At 40.2% G+C, this 19,985-nt stretch overlaps 1 protein-coding gene across 1 annotated transcript; it reads right to left on the reverse strand.

The window, feature by feature from the left end:
• Positions 1 to 153: 153 nt before the first annotated feature.
• Positions 154 to 15,980, reverse strand: LOC311182877 (5'-3' DNA helicase ZGRF1-like; the record flags this gene model as incomplete). Its single annotated transcript, XM_084251999.1, has 9 exons — positions 154 to 168; positions 3,824 to 4,009; positions 6,066 to 6,149; positions 6,780 to 6,853; positions 8,585 to 10,850; positions 11,748 to 11,933; positions 13,200 to 13,259; positions 14,946 to 15,026; positions 15,960 to 15,980. 9 exons carry the CDS (start codon positions 15,978 to 15,980, stop codon positions 154 to 156), a joined length of 2,973 nt encoding a protein of 990 aa, XP_084108125.1.
• Positions 15,981 to 19,985: the final 4,005 nt, after the last annotated feature.

Below are 19,985 nucleotides of genomic sequence, written 5' to 3' on the forward strand. Positions count from 1 at the left end.
GCTCCCTGGCTGGGGATCGAACACATTCTACAGTGGCTGCAGTTAGCTTCATAGGTTGTCTTAACCCCTTGCGCCACCAGGGAGGCCCTGAACTTTTAATTTTTAATTGATTCTTCTAATTCTTATTTCTTCCTTTCTAATTATGTATGCCTCTCACTTCAAGTGATACTGCAAAAATCAACACAATTTTCATTAACACAAATGATAGTTGTTCATATCCTGTTATCAGTAGTAGAAATTTCTAGTTAGAAATTACTCTGGCCTTTCTTTTTAAAAAAATTATTTATTTTTTGCATATAAGAACTGGGGTATAGGCCAGAGGTGTGGGAGGGTGAGAGCATTCACCAGGGATAGAGGGGAGAGCGGAACAGGCAGATGGACTGAAAACACTACTGAGGGGAACAGCGGGCCAGACAGGAAAGTCTGCTATGCCATGAGTATTTCCCTGGCTGGCCGGGGATGGAACCCGTGCTGCATAGGGTGCAGCCAGCTTCACAGTGCTGTGCTCAACCACTTGCACCACCAGGAAGGCCCTACTCTGGCTTTTCATCAGTGAAATAATGTTGGTTCGTCGTTGATAAATATTCTGGATCATATTTGAAAAAGTCATCCACCTAAAGATTTTTATTTTCAGTGTTTATTGATTCATTACTAAATAAGCTACTAAATCCTTACTCACAAGTATAAAACTTTGTTTATGTTATACCTTATTTGCTTTCTAAGAAGTCCTCTTTGCTGAATTAAAATTACAATCCAAATATTGATACGAATGTTCTGAATTTTTAGGAGAGAAACCTAAAATTGCTATGTGGGAAAAAAAACATGGATTTTTATCCATATAAGTTGTTCACCTTCAAATGACTCTTCAATGTTATTTTTTACTTACAATCATTTTCAATTGAGTTGTTCTCAGACTCAGCTACCTCTTGAAAGTTACCTTCAACACTGAAGCCAGTGGCTCTTTTTGAAAAGTTTTCTTTACCTGGGAACTGGAAACAAAGGTCCATTTATCAGCTACTTAAAGAAAAGCTTGCCTATGAGTGCATATTTGTATCCTTAGCTACACATATATACTGCTTATGGTTAAAACATAAAGACAAAAAGACAAAATATGAAGTCAGTTCTATTCAGGCAAAATAGACTATCATCTTCTATCCATTCTTATGACTTAAATTTTTTTTACATCATAGTGTCTCTGATGCACCTTAAAAGTGGGATGCACCTTAAAAATGATGATGTTTTGGGCCTCCCTGGTGGCGCAGCGGTTGAGCGCTGGGTTGCGAGGCTGCTCACAGCCTCTGCAGCACCGGTTCGATCCCCAGCTGCTCCCTGGCCACCGGAGGAGGGTCCCACATGGCGCGCAGACCTCTCCTGCCGCCCGCTGCTCCCCTCAGCAGTGTACTTTGGTCCTTCTGCCTGCTCTGCTCCCCACTCTGGCTCTGGTGAATTCTCTCACCGTCCCGTGTTTCTGACTGTACCCAGTGCTTGTATAGATAAATAAAAATAAATCTTTAAAAAAAAAAATGATGATGTTTTTACACCTGTGTAGCACAGTCCACAGATGTGACAGAGCCATGTGGGTCAATTCCCTGGGAGGGAGAGGGTAGGAGGATCGAACTCAGACCACAGTGGCTGGCGATAGCTTGACAGTGCTAAGACTTTAACCCCTGTACCACCAGGGAGGCCCCTGGTGTCACTTATCTTTGGGGAGAATGGAAGGAGTAAAGATTGAAAGGGGGGACAGAAGGGGCCTTCTGGGGTGCTGTTAATGCTCAATTTTGTAAGGCTGGTGCTTATATGGGTGATTCACTTTATGGTAATTCACTGAGCTGGACACTTGTGGTCGCTGTGCTTATTTTGTTTGTGCACTGTGTTGTTTTTTTTTTTAAAGATTTATTTATTTATACAAGCACTGGGGTACAGGCCAGAGGCACAGGAGGGGAGACAGAGTGGGGAGCAAACAGGCAAAAGGACCAAAGTACACTGCTGAGGGGAGCAGCGGGCGAGATAGGAGAGGGCTGCCGTGCCATGTGGGTATCTTCCCAGCAGTCCGGGAATCAAACCCATGCTGCAGAGGCTGCGGACAGCTTCACAATGCTGTGCTCAACCGCCTGCACCACCAGGGGAGACCCATGTGTGTGCACTATGCTTTATTTTTTTTTTTAAGATTTATTTATTTATTTTTATTCATACAAGCACTGGGTACAGTCAGAAGCGCAGGAGGTGAGAGAATTCACCAGAGCCAGAGCAGGGAGCAGAGCAGGCAGAAGGACCAAAGTACACTGCTGAGGGGAGCAGCGGGCGGCAGGAGAGGTCTGCGCGCCATGTGGGACCCTCCTCCGGTGCTGCAGAGGCTGAGGGCAGCTTTGCAACCCAGCACTCAACCGCTGCGCCACTGGGGAGGCCCTGCACTATGCTTTAATATTAAAGGGGACATGTTTGGTAAAATCTTTTTAACAGATACTGTTTAAGATACATGCACATCATTCTCTCTCCCTGACCTCTATTTTCATGCCCTGCATTTGCATTTGGCAACAAGATGACTATTAGTTGTTATACTTAAGAGATAGATGGAAAATACTAGAAGAAGAAAAAAAAATCTACTAAATGTTAAATAAATTTCCTTTATGTAATCTGCTTATTTGCATTGCCATGAAATGCTTGTCTTTTCTAAAGTGAAGAGTAATCCTTTAAATTTCTGATCCTAAACAGGCAAAAATCTTTCTAATAAATTATTTTTGTGGGACTTAGACCAATTTGAGATATTATGCTTATTGTCAATTTACCATACTCCTTTTTTTTCCCATAATACTTTTATTGAATATATAAAAGGAAGCATAGTAGGATATTCTATCATGGATTTTGACTATTTTTTTAAAATTTTATTCTTATATTCTCCATACAATTGCAACCCCCTTATTTTGACCCCAATCCCTCCTTTCCCCACCCCCCCCCCATAGTTTGATATTTTCTCTCTTATAGTTATTCTTTTTCCTGGGCCCTTATTTAGGTTTTCTAGATTCCTGCTATGAGTGAGACCATCCGGTATTTTTCTTTTTCTTTCTGGCTTATTTCGCTTGAGCATACCATACTCCTTTTTTTTTTTTTCCCCAATAATCTTTTTTTTTTTAAGATTTATTTATTTATTTGTTTATTTATACAAGCACTGGGTAGTCAGAAGCGTGGGAGGGTGAGAGAATTCACCAGAGCCAGAGCAGGGAGCAGAGCAGGCAGAAGGACCGAAGTACACTGCTGAGGGGAGCAGCGGGCGGCAGGAGAGGTCTGCGTGCCATGTGGGACCCTCCTCTGGTGGCCGGGGAGCAGCCGGGGATCAAACCGGCGCTGCAGAGGCCACAGGCTGCTTCGCCACCCAGCGCTGAACCGCTGTGCCACCAGGGAGGCCCCCATACTCCTTTTTAACTTGCAACTATATAAAGATTTAAATCTATTCTTAACAAAATTTAGCATTGACATCAAGAAAATGATTTGGGGCCTCCCAGTGTCGCAGTGGGTCGAGCACAGCGCTGTGAAGCTGTCCGCAGCCTCTGCGGTTTGATTCACCAGTTCGCCAGTTTGATTCCTGGCTGGCCAGGAAGATTCCCACATGGCGTGGCCGACCTCTCCTGTCGTGCCCACTGCTCCCCTCAGCAGTGTACTTCAGTCCTTCTGCCTATTCTGCTCTCTGCTCTGTCTCTGGTGAATTCTCTCACCCACTTGCGCCTCTGGCCTGTACCCCAGTGCTTGTATAAGTAAATAAATCTTAAAAAAAAAAAAAAAGAAAAAGAAAATGACTTGGCAAGATGCAACTATAAAAATAGTTTACCTGCAAGAAGTCAATCTGCGTACAGGTGCTGGGCAATTCTGTTGTCAAAAAATGAGTGTTTGTCACGCAGTTTCCATACTCAATGCTCTCGGGAAACTGACTGCATCCCAGCTGGGAGCTAGGCCCCCTGAGCATCACCGCACTGCTAGCTGATCCTCTCACTGGGTGCCCTTGGAACTCAACAGGCTACCGGCAAATTATTAAAAGCGAGAAGTGCATAAGTAAATATTGACAATGTATATGCAGAATTCACCTTTCTATTAGATATTACTTGATATAAATAATTACTAAAGGACTAATGCTGAAAACCTAGAAACACTCCTATTATCCTAAACATATGTTAAGGGCAATTAAGTTAAAGTACATTGATTTGCCTGAATTCAACTTCAACATTAATAAGTGATTTGTTATATTAAGCGCCTAAGGATGAGCATAGTAATAATGGGCTAATTAAGCCAGAAAGACTTAGCTGCTCCTTTCCCTATGCTCCCATCGTACAATACACAATTGTCCTTGATAGACTTACACATACAACAGTGGGGTTTCTTATTTGTATACTAACTGTACTAGAAGGTCCTTGAGGGCAGGGGATTTGTTTCATTGGCTTATCACCAGCATTTAACACTGCTTAGCAAGTAGGAGGCAATCATTAAGCATTATAGTAAGGGAAGAAAAGGAAGGAACACAGGAAGCAATTTCCTTTGCTTGAAGGTTTTGTAAACTATCATGCAAAAGGGATGGTGCACTCTCTACTTCCCAGGAAGATCTGGAATGATTGCTGTAAAACCAAAAGCCAGGGAGTAGGGTTCCTGTACAGACCTGTACCTTGAGAGGTGTCCCTTGCCCTCAAACCTGGTGGGCTCTCCGGCCTCCAATGGCTCTTTGCTGCCCTCTGGAGGGTGCTAGGATTTTTACTTCCCCTACAGCGACAAAGCCAAGCCAAGCCAAGCCAAGCCAGCATGTAGAAAGGCAGGATTGTTAATAGAGCCAAGTGCCCAAAGGATTGATTTATTTCCCACTGATAAACTAACAAAATTACAATAACTTAGAATCTGAATGTCTTCTCATTTTAAAATGACTCTAGATCACATGTTTGAAAGGAAAATCAAATCCAAAATGCCCTATATGGACTTGTTGAAATTACTCAGAATTTAAAAACATACATTTCAGTGAAGGTATTTCTTTTTTCAATACATAAATATGTTTATTTATTTATTTTACATCATTGTTTATTTTTTTACATGTTGCTTTCTCATTTCAGGTGTGTAGTCCCTGTAAAATTCCCACTACCAAAAAGTCACCCATGAACCATCACCAGTCTCTTGTGCTCTTTCCGCCCATTTTATTTTGTTTTTCTTAATATTTATTTATTTATGCATACAAGAGCTGGGGTACAGGCCAGAGATGTGGGGTGGTGGGTGTGTGTGAGAGAATTCAGAGACAGAGCGGGGAAGAGAACAGGCAGACCAACCGAAATACACTGCTGAGGGGAGCAGTGAGCGAGTCAGGAGAGGTCTGCTGCACCATGCGGGTCACCTCCCTGGCCGGGGATCGAACTCATGCTGTAGAGGCTGTGGACAGCTTCATAACCCCTTGCGTCTTAACCCCTTGCGCCACCAGAGAGTCCCTTCCCGCCCATTTTAATCCCTCTTCCCCACCCCTCTCCTGCTGAAAGTCTTCGATTTATAGTTGCCTGCTAATTTTGTCCTTTTTTCTTGATCCCTTATTTGATTCCCCTATATTCCTCCTCCCAATGAAGAGTATGTCAACTACTGAGACTATTTGATGGGAAAACACATTCTACACAGAAGCCTTGTGTTCTGTGCTGCCTGTAGATCTCTTCAGAGGTCTCTGGGTTTCGGGAATACTTCTCCACATTCAGTCGTAAGCAGAAGTGGTGCAGACTGTAAGTTAATGGCCATAAAATCTTCATTTTGTTGTCCACAGAACATTCGTTAATTGTACTTCCCATGTCTTTGAGTCCAACCCTCCCCTACCCCCCAGTCCTGTGTGTGTGCGTGCACGCACATCTGTATACACATGCACACACATACAATGTTTAGTGCGTTAGTAATAGAGGACTAAAATGGCTGAGGAGACTTTTTAGTCAAGACTGAAAAAAAGTCATTAGTTTCTGTTGCTCTTAAAACCAGGTTAATTCATAAGCTCACTAACCTCTGTCTATGAAAACCTCGATACATGTGGAAAAAACAGAACAGTTGATTACAAAATAAGTTCTTACCTTATGGTCACTGGTTCTTCTCTCTTTTTCTTCAGACAAAACAGGTAGAAAATCAGGCTTTTCTTCACCTTCCAATGAAAAAAACTGAAATAAAACAGCAATGTATGTTAGAATAGTTCTGGAGATGGTTCATGAACATGATGGGAAAATGTTCCCGAAGCTTCACGTGAAATTTGTACTTTGAAAATACACTCTTCAGCTCCATCTGTATTTCTTTGCTCATAATTTAATACCTGGCAAAGGAAAGCTCTAGCAGAGAAGGTCCCATGGTCATTAATTTTAAAACTCACCATATTAGAAAATTAGACCTCTAAAATTTTAATCGAAACATTGGAAAAATTGTTGGGAGTATTATAAATCACACATGAAACCTGATACTTAAGTTACATAAATATGGACTATTTCTCTTAAAATTAGTATGAAACTATAGTAGGAAAAATAGTAAGCAGTGTAACAGTTTAATCTAAAGAATCAATCCACTTTTGTTAACCTAAAACACAAAATGGAGACGAAAGCAATTGGTATTTTTAGTTTATCAAGTAACGACATAAAATGACCACAATTTCCAATATAAAACGTAACTTAGAAAATGAGTTCAACTGCAGCATCATCATTTTATGTTTAAGACATATGGACCTCTCCATTACCAGTCTCATTACAAATTATAGAACATTCTATATCAAACTAAAATATACCAGTAGAAAAAATACGTACCTGTTGAGAATCTTGGTTCAGATGAGGCGACTGTGCGATAGCTTGTGAAGCTACTGTAGTCAATGGTTTCCTAGCTACAATGGATGAGATCAAAGGCTCTTATTTGCATCACACACATTTTAGTGCCCTAAACTTAATGTTTTTTTAATTGAATGAAACAAGGAATAAAACTTAAATTTTAAGATAAGGCAAGATCTTGGTAATTGTTGAATCTGGATTGTGAGTATTCAATTCTCTGTGACAAACACATACATGTTTACAGTAAAAATACAAAATAATTTAGACTGAGAACTTTTTTGGTTACAGTAGTAATAGAAGTGTTTTCTTTTCTTTAAAATAGAAAAGCAGAGTCAAAATTTAATAACCTATACTAGAAATGCTGACATATTAACCAACTGTTAGAAGCAAGAAAGTCAAACCACCATTATGCTGCTGCTATGTATGCATGCAGAAAAGGGAAAAAGCACTTACTGCTACTTGTGAGGCTATCTCTGGCTTGGGACAAATACTTTAACAATTACTTTCTAAGTACAGTGTGCCAGGTACTGGAGAAGCAGCAGTGAGCAAGACAAACATGGTCTCTGGAAAAGGGAGGAACACAGATTAACCAGCAAGCCAGATGAATTCAGATTGTGATATCAAGGTAGCAAAGGGGGATATAGCAGAATAATTAGAGACAGGATGCCCTAAATCAGAAGACTTCTCATGGGAAGTAACATGTAGGCTGAGACCTGAAGACATGGGTAGGGGTAAGTTTGTTCAGACTAAAGACCAAGTGAGCATAAAGACTGTGAGACAGGGAGGCTGGGAAGTCTGGGAATGGAGCAGACGGGATGGCTAGACCATGCATCTTATCTGCTGTTTCAAAATAGGGATCTTTTCTTAAAAGAAAAAGTGTACATTCAATAATCTTAGTGTTTTCTAAGTCACCAGGAAGACTATTATTTAAAAGTGATTTTGGGGCCTCTCTGGTGGCGCAGCGGTTGAGCGCTGGGTTGCGAAGCTGCCCGCAGCCTCTGCGGTGCCAGTTCGATCCCAGGCCACCAGAGGAGGGTCCCACATGGCACCCAAACCTCTCCTGCCACCCGCTGCTCCCCTCAGCAATGTACTTCGGTCCTTCTGCCTGCTCTGCTCCCCGCTCTGGCTCTGGTGAATTCTCTCACCCTCCCATGCTTCTGACTGTACCCAGTGCTTGTATAAATAAATAAATCTTTGGAAAAAAAAATAAAAGTGATTATGGGGCCTCCCCGGTAGCGCAGTGAGTTGAGCACAGCACGGGGAATTAGCTGTAGCTAATTCTGAGACTGGTCTGAGGGACTGTGGTTAAGGAGACTTTTTACTGTTATCCTCTATTAGAATGATTTTACAGAGTCACTTTATTACTTATTTAAATATGATGTAATTTTTTAACAAAGCCTCCACAACAAATATCTTCTCATCATTTGGGCTATAAAGAGAATAATCCTCTAACATAATGTAGCATATATACATGTCATGTAATGCTACACACCTGAAATCTATGTTATAAACCAATGTTACGTCAATAAAAATTTTAAAATCAAAGAACATAAAATATATAAGTCAAAAGACTTAAAATAATAAAAAGAATTTCATAAAAAAGAAAATTACATCAGTATAAATGGCCACATTGCTAAAACAAAAAATTTGTCATACTGAAACTGATAGGAAGTGTCAGTATTTTCTTAAAGCAAACAAACAAAATTAAGATCATAATTAAATATTTCCACCATGGGGAAATAAAAAGAGAATGAACAATCCAAAACAAGTGTGCCATCCTAACTAACCTTCAGGACTGCTCTCTGGCTCATAAGCCTGTAGACTTTCTTGCTGTCTAAAGGTAGTACTTTGCTTTTCCAATATTTCCAAGCCTTCTAAAGCTGTACTATGTTCAGACAATGACTTTAAGAGGGAAATGTTATTCACTAATTCAGAAAGTTCTGAAGAATTTCTAGGATTATTCCAGTTGTGTTTTTCTCTCTCAGTTTCTACTTCAGTAGGACCATGGAGTAAATTTCTAATCCTTCCTAGATCTTCAGATTCAGGAATATATACTTCTTTGTCTTTGGAAATAGTATGTCTTTTTCCCAGAGGGTAAAACAAAGAATTTGAAACTTGGCTGCTTGACTTAGCAAGTGCAATACATTCTTCAGAATGATTCTGATTGGGGTTTAGTAGCTGGACACTGCCATCACTTACAGAGGTTGATAGTAAAATCTGTTCATCATTCTTCTCTAAATCACTTCCCAAAATAAAAGCCTGAGATTGAGCCTGTTCTGAAGATAAGTTGTTTTTGGAAGTCTGATTAGTAGCCATGTTTAAATCAAGTGTATGTAAATTTGTCTTTGTACCTTTAGGTTTATTCGGGAGTGAAGCTAAATCATAGTTAATTCTGACTTGTTGGCTAGGTTGATTCGCACCTTCACTATTATCTACATAAGCATCATCTGGCCACTCTAATGATGAGTCAAAATGGTTTAATGAGTCACTATCTGCTTTCTCTGTTTCTTTTCCAGTGTCTGCCACATTACAAGGTCTTGTGTCAAAGCCTGCATGAGTTCGATCACAAAATTGTGATGGCAGAACCTCTTTAAAAGGAAATATCTCTGTAGGTTTGCCCACAGTAGATAGTGAAGGAGGCAAATGTTCACTGCCAGCTTCTTCACAGCCGGTATCCTCACATCTCTTTTGAACACTTGAATGGCCACCATGAATCAAAGCTTCTGTTACCCAGCCCTCGGAATTCTGAGGAATTTCATTGCTTTCTTGTGATTCCTCCTCAGTGTCACTGGTTTCAAAATTGGTCAGATTAAAAGTCACCTCCACAAGGGGCTGTGTTACAGCACACATAGGTTCATGACTGCTATTAACACTTTGATTACCCGTATTAGGAAGCATGTCCATAATATTATCTGAGATCTGAGAATTATTACTTAGAAAAGATTCAATTACTAGCTGTTCAGATTCAGGCAGATTTGATACTGCTTGTTTATACTCCTTGTCTGGTACTCCACATATATTTATCTTCTGAGCATTTTCTCCAATAAGAATCGAATCTTTCATGCGCATACAGTCATTTTGCTTTACAGGTATTTCATAGTTTCCATGATCCCCAGATTCTAACAATAAGTCATCATTTTCTACATTGCTATAGGTAACACGTAAGCTATTGGTTTCACAGAACAAAGGAGTCTGCAAGTTTACTTCTTGATCCCAAAAGTGATCATCATCTACCAGAGTGTCTTCATTATAATTTTTCCCCTTTTCAGCACAAGTTTCAAAGAACTGTGTGCTTTTTTGCATCAAAGGGTCTTTCGGATTTAAATTTATGCTATCTTCCTGGTTCGTGTATTTCCTTTCTGTATTTTCATTTCCAGTAGGAGAACATACAGGTGAACTCCGTGACGATAAATACTTGCTCCACCGACTTGTGTTCCTCAGAGTGTTTTCTGATGGCTGCTGGTGATGTAAACTTTCTGTGCTCTTTACCTTGATGTACTCTTCCTGTTCAATGACACACCTTGGTGTTGTGGGCATTTTTAACTTTCCTTGTGGTTGTAGCTGAGGAAAACGCCCTGCAGTCTCACAATTTAGTTCTTGAGGCATACGAGTTGAATGGGACTTCAAAAGAGCTAGAATCTGTGCTTTGCTTCTGATGTTTTGTGAATCTCCTGAAGAGTGGGATGCCAAACCGTCTCTTGCCAGGGCCTCCTTCATCAGTGAAAAACCTGAATGCTGGTCTACAGAACTGCCCGGAGAGCAAAAATACTTTTCTTCACGTAGCATTTCTGGGTTAAACATGAAGGATGGAGTAGTGACAACTGAAGAAAAAGGCATGGCATTTACCGCTGTGCTGTTATAAGTCACAGTGTTCTCAGGATCTGTTGGTGTAGTATTTTCCTCTTTCTTCCCAGTGGTAGAAAACAAAGGAGATGTACTGTAGACTGGATTAAGAAAAACAGGGCCAGGTTTCTTAGCCTCAAGTGATGTAGCTGATTCACGATTTTCTGTGATAACCATTTTTTTTGGCACTTGACGTGGTCCTTGAAAACCCTGAAAATATTAAAAAAATTATTTGCTGTTCCAGTAAGTACAAAGACAATGTGAAACAAACCAGCTTTTTATAAAAGGGAGCAAAAGGAATATGTGTGTCTTGTAAGGTAATATAATAATCCAGATAGAAAGTGTGCAAAGTTAAAATGCAAACACTCATCTATATTAAGCTTTTTTTTTTTTTTAAAAGATTTATTTATTTATACAAGCACTGGGTACAGTCAGAAGCGCGGGAGGGTGAGAGAATTCACCAGAGCCAGAGCCAAGAGCAGAGCAGGCAGAAGGACCAAAGCACACTGCTGAGGGGAGCAGCGGGTGGCAGGAGAGGTCTGCGTGCCATGTGGGATCCCCCTCCGGGGCCGGGAAGCAACCGGGGATCGAACCGGCACTGCAGAGGCTGCGGGCAGCTTAGCAACCCAGCGCTCAACTGCTGCACCACCGGGGAGGCCCTGTATTAAGCTTTTTTTAATAATTAGAGTTTACCTCCTTTCTGCCTAAGTATGTACTATAAAGTACCATTTTAATGAGAGTATAGTTGTTTCGAAACTCAGTACTTTTTTTTTTTTTTTAAAGATATATTTATTTATTTATACAAGTACTGGGTACAGTCAGAAGCACAGGAAGGTGAGAGACTTCACCAGAGCCAGAGCGGGGAACAGAACAGGCAAACTGATGAAATACACTGCTGAGGGGAGCAGCGGGTGCGGCAGGAGAGGTCTGTTGTACCATTTGGGACCCTAGCTGGCGGCCAGGGATTGAACCAGTGCTGCAGGGGCTGCGGGCAGCTTCGCAGCCCAGCGCTCAACCCCTGCACCACCAGGGGAGGCAAAACTCAGTACTTCTTGAAATGATCTTACAAATGTATAATGATATATTATTTTCCACAAAGAAACTTACAGTAAACTTCCTTTTTAAGCCAGCAGGCTGACATCCAAGGGACCGACCAGAGGATATGAACCTTCTTGAATTTAATGCTGGTGCTTCTTTAATGACATTTTGTTGCATAGTTAGGCTTCCAGCAGCTTTAACCTCTTCGACTGTGATTAGGTAGCGATCACTTTCTAAGTCATCTCCAGGTTTCACCTAAATTTTATGGAATAAATGTCAAAATCATACAGTTCTAATTATTTAATTATCAACGTATTTCTATAAGTTCACTACCAAGACATAATGTTCTATAAACAGTTGCTGAATGAAGGAATAAAAACTACATTCTTTATTACTATTTTCTACTTAACTATCAACAAGCATAAAAAAGGATAATAACAGAACAAAAAAATTTACCAATTTGTTCATTTAACAATGAACAAATTGAACTATATGCTGGGATATAAAGATTTATACCCTTCTCATGGAGTACACTTAGAATTCATACAACTAAATGATTTTTTAAAATAACAGGCATTAGGGGCCCCCTGGTGGCACAAGTAGTTTAGTCTCAGTGCTCTCAAGCTATAGGCAGCCACTGCAGCATGAGTTCAATCCCTGGCCAGGGAGCTGACCCACATGGCAGAACAGAGTTCTCCTGTCTTGCCCACTGCTCCCCACAGCAGTGTATCTCAGTAGATCCACCTGTTCTGCTCCACACTCTGTCTCTGGTGATCGTCTCACCCCCCGCACCTCTGGCCTGCACCCCAGTTCTTGTATGCATAAATAATAATATAAAAATAATAAATCTTTTTTTAAAAGTTATGGACACCAACTTTAAAAAAATAAAAATATGCACTTGAACCCTTTTAGAATCACTGTAATAAATGACTAACAAGCTATACAACTTATTTCTAATTTTCAGACCAACCCAGTGAGGTCTGTCAGTGGTCTGCATTTTATAGAAGAGACATTAGCCAGAGAGGTCAGGTGCTAGGAAGGGTGTGGACCCAGAATGGCCAACTCTAAAATCTTTACTGTTTATACTAAAATATGCCTTTCATTCCCCTCCCTTCCTTTTTCCAACATGTGAAAAGCACAAAATATTAAAAAAGTACAAAAGCAGAAAATATGTTGAAAAGGAATAATTTCACAAAATAAGTAGTCCTCTACGTAGCAAAACCATGTAAGAGATTTAGACTACAAAGGGACCTTCAGGGTTCAAATCCCAGCCCACACTGTAACTGTGAACAGGGACAAGTTACTAACGCTTCTGTGCCACAGTCCCAGTCTATACAAACCACAGCGCTGTGTGGAGATTCAGTGACACAAGACCTAGAAGCACAAAGTCTGGCTGATTCTTCAATAAATACTCTAATTATTACTACTAGTACCATGATGATACTAGTTAACCATATTCAAAGAGGAAGTATTGAAAGAGATTTTAAAATAACAAATTAAAAATTAGAAACATTAAAATACCTCAGGGCACTTAAGAAATATACTGTCCAAACATTCTCCTTTGTCATCATATAAAATTGCCTGATAAAAACAAAATCAATGTTAAAAAGGAACAGGGCATAATTTTGTTTTCTTAAACATCTTCAGTAGCAAATCAAAAATTGTTACATAAGTAAATCATGTAATGAAAGGATTAACCACTTTGTTAACCTGGATTAGGAAACACATCTATTTCAAGTATTTACTAAGCATCTACTTAATCTGTGCCAAGAGAATAAAAGCACATGCATAAGAAATTCAAGAACCTTAATGCCACCAGGAGAATCTTGGAAAGGAATTAGAAGGAAAATGGAATTGGAATGCAGTCTAGGGGGCAAAACAGGGGATGAGATCAGGAAAGCTGAAGTAGGGAGCACTGGGGAGATGATTATCGCTTGAAGTAAGCCATCAGCATTGGGATAATAGTTTATGATATATAATGAATAAAACTTGTTGAATATAAGGTATATGGGTGAGAAAGGAACGGACGGTTATTACTGATTTCTGGCTTCACCTTGTGTCACTTGCCAGTTTTCACAGCAGTTTCTCCACTAGACTCTTAAATATTACAGTTTCCATTACTTTATAAGACAGTTTTGCATGGATTGTGGTAATGGTCACAAAACTCTGCAAATATACTAAGAACCACTAAATTGTATACTTTAAATGGATGAATTGAAAGTATGTGAACTATAGCTCGATAAGGCTGTTTTTAAAATTTGCATTTCTGAGGGCTCTTTTTTACTTGATTGTTTACTTTCTATACCCTAGGCACTATGATCCTCATCCATACAGATGAGAACGTGTCAATTTTTGCTCAAATCCTTCCTATGTCTCCACAGCTCCTAAAGAATAAAAGCAAAAGTCTTACAGTGACCAACAAGGCCTTCATATCTCTTTTATGTTCATTCTTGCTTTGTTTGCTCTACTCCTAGCTGGTTCCCTAACCCATCAGACACACACACATATATAAATATATATACACCCATCTATATTCATTTAGCTTACTGGTCTGTCTCCTCCATATAATTTCTACAAAGTCATGGACTTCTTCATGCCCTTCAACAGTGGGAAAGTGCCTAATTTATAACAGGTGTTCAAAAAAATAGCTCTTGAATAAATGAATCAAAGTACCCACTCCAGGAGCTTTAAATACTATCCAAATACCGGGCCTCCCCTGGTGGCGCAGCGGTTGAGCGCTGGGCTGTGAAGCTGCCTGCAGCCTCTGCAGCGCCGGTTCAATCCCCGGCCGATTGCGAGGGTCCCACATGGCACGACAGACCTCTCCTGCTGTGCCCGCTGCTCCCCTCAGCAGTGTATTTCATCACTCTGCCTGTTCTGTTCCCTGCTCTGGCTCTGGTGAATTCTCTCACCCTCCTGCGCTTCTGACTGTACCCAGTGCTTGTATAAATAAATAAATAAAAATCTTTAGAAAAAAAAAAAAAGAACATAAATACTATCCAAATACCTAGGATTCCCAGTCATTAGCAGCAGCCCAGAACCCTTTCTTGATTTCTAGGTCCCTAAAGCCAATTACTATCTACTGAGCTTTTAGAAAGAACAAATTATCACTCTGATGTGGTACTACTCATTTGACAGCTTCTGTTTTCATTTATGTCAACTAATGAACATAGCTAACATTTTATTATCTATAACCTTTCCCTTAACATTCAATCAAAAGGCTAGAACTTAACTTTTGGACTCTGTAGTCAACTGCTTTGTACTTACTTTGTTTCCCACGTGAGTGATCTTCAGAAGTCCATCTTGCCACACTTTCGACTTCTTCATCTTTTGATGAGTATACAGTACCTTATTTCAAAAGGTATGAAAGTAAAGAATGGTTTGTATTTCTATGTATCCAAATCTATACATTTATATACCCTTTGTAAATAGAAAGACATCTTTTATCAAAATAAAACCATAGATATCATAACAATTACAACAAAGCATCAATTTTTCTTTTTAAAGGAAACCGGGTAGTAAAAAGGGAGGGGCAAAAGGAAAGGTAAAATTACTGAAAAGTTAACTGAGAAACAAAAATAGTTTTGGTGGGAAACTTTTGCTGATGGTAAAGGAAAAAGTTTGGTGGGTTGTACCTACTCATGCTGTATGCAGTTCTCAAAGTGTAGTCGGGAGGCTCACAGAGGGCCCCATAACATTTTCAGGGGTTGTAGGTCAAAACCGTTTTCACGGGGTTATTTTTATTTTCACTTACATTCCTTTGGGTATGCATAGTGGACTCTCCTAGACTTGCATATGTGCAATATTCCAAGATTCAATTTCAGATTAAATGCAGAAGCAGATCTGAGAATTTAGCTGTCTTCTATTGTCAAATGTTGTGGGGCTTTGCAAAAAATATATAGCAGTGATACCCTTATCAATTTTTTCCTGTTATTTTAGAAAATATAGCTATTTTCTATCTCCTTAAAAATTCATTTTTAATGAATTAATACATATTTTTCATGTTTCTATTATAATTTCTAGTGTGAACGGAAATGATAGTTATATATAAGCATCATAAGCAAAAAAATCTTTGGATCCTCAATAATTGTTAAGGGTATAACAGTATCCTCAGTTTATGAAGCACTGGTTTAGAAACAGGCATACTAGCTCCTCCAGAGAAAGAAACTTCCAAAGAATTTGATACAAAGGACTTTGTATAACAAAATGTTAACAGTGAGCAAGAGAAAGGTTACCAGATGTAATAAAGGGCAACATTTAAGATATACATGTAAAACTTACAATAAATTCTTCACTTTCCATTGTTTAATTATTATATAAAGTTCAGTTCAGAAAACAGTCAGCAGTTATTCCACTATTTATATCACCTAAAATGAAAAATGGTAAAGAATATTCAATGCTGATCAAAAGAATAAGAATCAAATTCAATTTTTCTCCATAAGTTGCTGATCCAAGAGAGGAATCTAAAACTTCTTAGGGAAACACAGTGTAATAAAATCATCTGCTATTGAGGACACAAAGTATGACACAAAAGTGTGGGTAAAGAATTTGCCAAGCAAAAAGAAAACTAAGTAAAATATATAAAATAATTCATAGTCTGCAAACATTTTTCCAGGTGCCATCAAATATATATTAAAGAATGAGCTTCAATTTTTTTAAGTTTTCTGAATTGCTGTGGTCACCACAAGATGGCCCCCTTGCATTTAATTTTTTTCTTTTACATCTTAAAAGTCAATATACCGGGCCTCCCAGGTGGTGCAGCGGTCGCTGCGCCGGTTCCATCCCCAGCTGCTCCCCGGCCACCGGAGGAGGGTCCCACATGGTGCGCAGACCTCTCCTGCCGCCCGCTGCTTCCCTCAGCAGTGTACTTTGGTCCTTCTGCCAGCTCTGCTCCCCGCTCTGGCTCTGGTGAATTCTCTCACCCTCCCGCGCTTCTGACTGTACCCAGTGCATGTATAAACAAAACAAAACAAAAACAAAAAAAAAAAAAAGCCTCTATTAAAAAAAAAAATTAAAAGAAAAGTCAATGTACCACAGCTTCTATTATGAAATATAAACTATAATACTTCTATAAAGAAAACACACAATATCATTGCAAGAAGTACTATAGTTATCCTATGCTACTGGATAAAATTCTTATTGTGCAAATTTGGAAATCTAAAATCACCAATGGAAGATTGAGAGAGATACTAATGGAAAAAAAAATTCTCTAAAGCAGTGAATCAAAGGTATGATCCCTGGACCAAGAGCACTGGCATCATTTGGTTAGAAATTCACATTCTTGGGTCCCTACTCTGACCTATCAAGTCAGAAAGCCCAGGTCTATGTTTCAACAGCAGGTGATATTGACATATGTTCCAGTTTGAAAACACAGCCCTAAGAGATCTTGCGGGGGGGGGGGGGGGGGGGGGGGATTCAGTAAAGCCGTAATTTGCAATTCTGAGTTAATTTCCTCTTTAATACATATAAAATAGGCCACCTAAGTATTACTTATAAATTACAGGTATTATTCAGTAGTTACTACATGCCAGAAATTATGCTAGGCTGAGCTACTAAAATGAACAAAATACTATTCCTACTGAGTTTTCTGCATAGTGATAAAAAGTAATTATAATAAAACATGACAGGAGCTAGCACAAGCGGGCACCAACTTGATCTAGGGCATCGAACTAGGCTTCCCAAAGGATGTAACATCTAAGCTGTAAATAAGCACTAACCAAGGAAAGATGCCAGGGAAGGTGTTTTGAAAGAGAGATCAGTATGGACTAAGTTCTGTGGGAGGCACAGCAAGGGATGAACTCAAACTCTAAGCTGTACAATTAAAGGGTCAAGTGTAAAAGAGTGAGTGATAAGGAATGAGACTAAAAAAGTGAGCAATACTAGAATTTTGTGTTATATTGAGGTGTTTGGACTTGCTATAAAGACAGTCAGCCATGACAGGTTTTAATAACAATATTACATAATCTGACTTGAGTTTTACAAAGGTCACTCTCTGGCTGCCACGTGAGGTACATGAGATATATACCTCACAAAGACCCAGACCCAGAGTAGCACTGTCTTTCAGAAATAGAACTCCCATGTCCTAAGTCCCTCCCCTCTAGCCCACAGGAATTTCTAGATTCCTGGTGAGTGCTAAGATAAGCAATCCAGAGAAACACATCAGATTTTGGAATTCAAAACTAAGTAATCTAAACTCTTGGTGCTGTATTCACAAATACTGCATTGTGTTACTGTAACAGGGTGGTCCCCAGGAAAGAGGGAGGTTCCCTGCCCCACCCAAGGGAGGGTGGAGCTGAGCAGGAAGGGGAGAAACTGAAGAAGAGACTGAGGAAGGAAGCAGGATGGAGCCAGGAGACCTGGAGGAGGCGCATGGAGCCTAGAGACACGTAAAGAAACTGCACTTGTCTTTTGGTCGTGGACTGGGTGACACAGATGAGGGTGAGACCCGTGGGGAGGTGACAATGGCAGCTTTTATCTTGATGTTGATTTTGCTCTTTTCCTTCCGGGCTTGTCCGGTTGTTTGTGACCCTTTTCTGTGGGTCCCCACTGGAAGATGCTTTAGACTTGTAGCAGGCTTTGGGGCCTTGTTCTGGGCCGATCCCATATGGATGGACTTTTACCCACGAGGGGTCGGGTCACTTTGGGTGCTTCACTTAGACACTAGACTCTTTGCCTTACCTGTATTGTTTCCTAGTTTTATTAAAGTTCCTTCCCATTAAAGTCTCCTATGTTTTGTGTTGATGCGGCGGATGGCAGAACCCATTTAGAATAGGCAGGTTTGCGGGGTTTGGGCTGCCCCTCTCCCTGTCCTATAACATTACTACTTATTGAGTACCTACTATCTATCAGGGGACTTGGACTAGACATTGTCCACGTGTGAACGTGTCTTCCTGTGACTTGGACTAGATATTACATATAATAGCAATAGTCTTGTGGGATCAAAGTCTTGTGATTCTAGAATAGATATTATGACTTAAAGATTACGAATCTAGTATCCACTAATTTAGGATTATTTATATGCTATTAAGGAAGTGCAAGATAAATCCCCCACTGTTTTCCTATATTAAAGATATTATTTATGGGCTTTACAATTTAAAAGGAACTGAGAGGGTCCAAACTCTCATAAATGGCAAATTAGATTATAGGATTAAACCTTTAAAAAAAAAGGCTGAGTAGAAGTTAAATATTTACAAGAGTCTTGATTCTTACATTCAAGGGATTGTCAACAAACCTTTTTTTACCATGAAACAGGAAAAACGATATTAGTCGACAGCATCATATATTTAAGTGACATACAAGGGAAAAGAATATTCTGCAATCTTGCGGATTTTCTATCTACACTTACCAAACAATTCAAGTGTTGACCCCCTTCCAATAGTTAAAAGTTTAAAGTGCAAAGATATTTTCAAAATGGTGTGGCCATGTTTTTTGATAATTACGTAATAAGCACACACATACATACCACACGTACACACACGAAACATAATCATTGTGCTGTTGTATACATGTACATATAAAACATGATGTTCTCACTACAGTATGAACCATTATTCCTGTTAAGGAGCTATTTTCGGTCCTTTTATTTTGAAAGAATCTATTCAATGCCTAGATGAGTCATAGATTTAAACGTTTTAGAGTCAAGACCCCAAGATCCTTTTGCACCGTCTAGTCCAAATAACCACAAGCCCACAAAATTCTGCCAAAATTCGAATCACCATGACTGTCTGTAAGCAAATGACAACAGACACTTGACCCTCTGTCAGTCATTAGAACAAACAAAACCCTCTCTGGTCTTCACATGTGTGCAGGAATTGCAGAGCAGGGGCTGGGCAAAGCGGTGAAGTTTAGACACCAAATATTAAGAGAATCCGGGCGAGCTGTGACTGTCCCCTCCCCAACCCTGCCTCCCTGCGCCATCCTTACCGAGCCGGTGCTGCTGGGGCACATTCTTTCGTCCCTTCACCCCAAATTAGCGACGCGGTCTCTCGCTCCAATCCCCCTGCCTCTTCCTGGGGACCCTCAGCCAAGAATTCTCTTCACCTGCCCCATCGCACAAACCCCATTTTCAAAATTACCCCGCGAAAACGCGTGACGTCATTGAGCCGCGACAGCAGCAGATCGGGCCCCACCACTTAGCCCGCCCACCATCGGCCGAGCCACAAGCCACGTCTTCCAACAGCCAATCAAATTCTTCATTGGTTGCGCCCTTCGTGGCCCCGCCCCTCAAGCACGCCGCTGCCTGTGACGTAAGCGACGGCCGCGCCGCCTCTGGCCCGTCTGTCTCAAGGCGTCTTGGAGAACGGCGTC

Source organism: Talpa europaea, assembly GCF_964194135.1.
Source record: "Talpa europaea genome assembly, chromosome: 13".
NCBI lineage: Eukaryota > Metazoa > Chordata > Mammalia > Eulipotyphla > Talpidae > Talpa > Talpa europaea.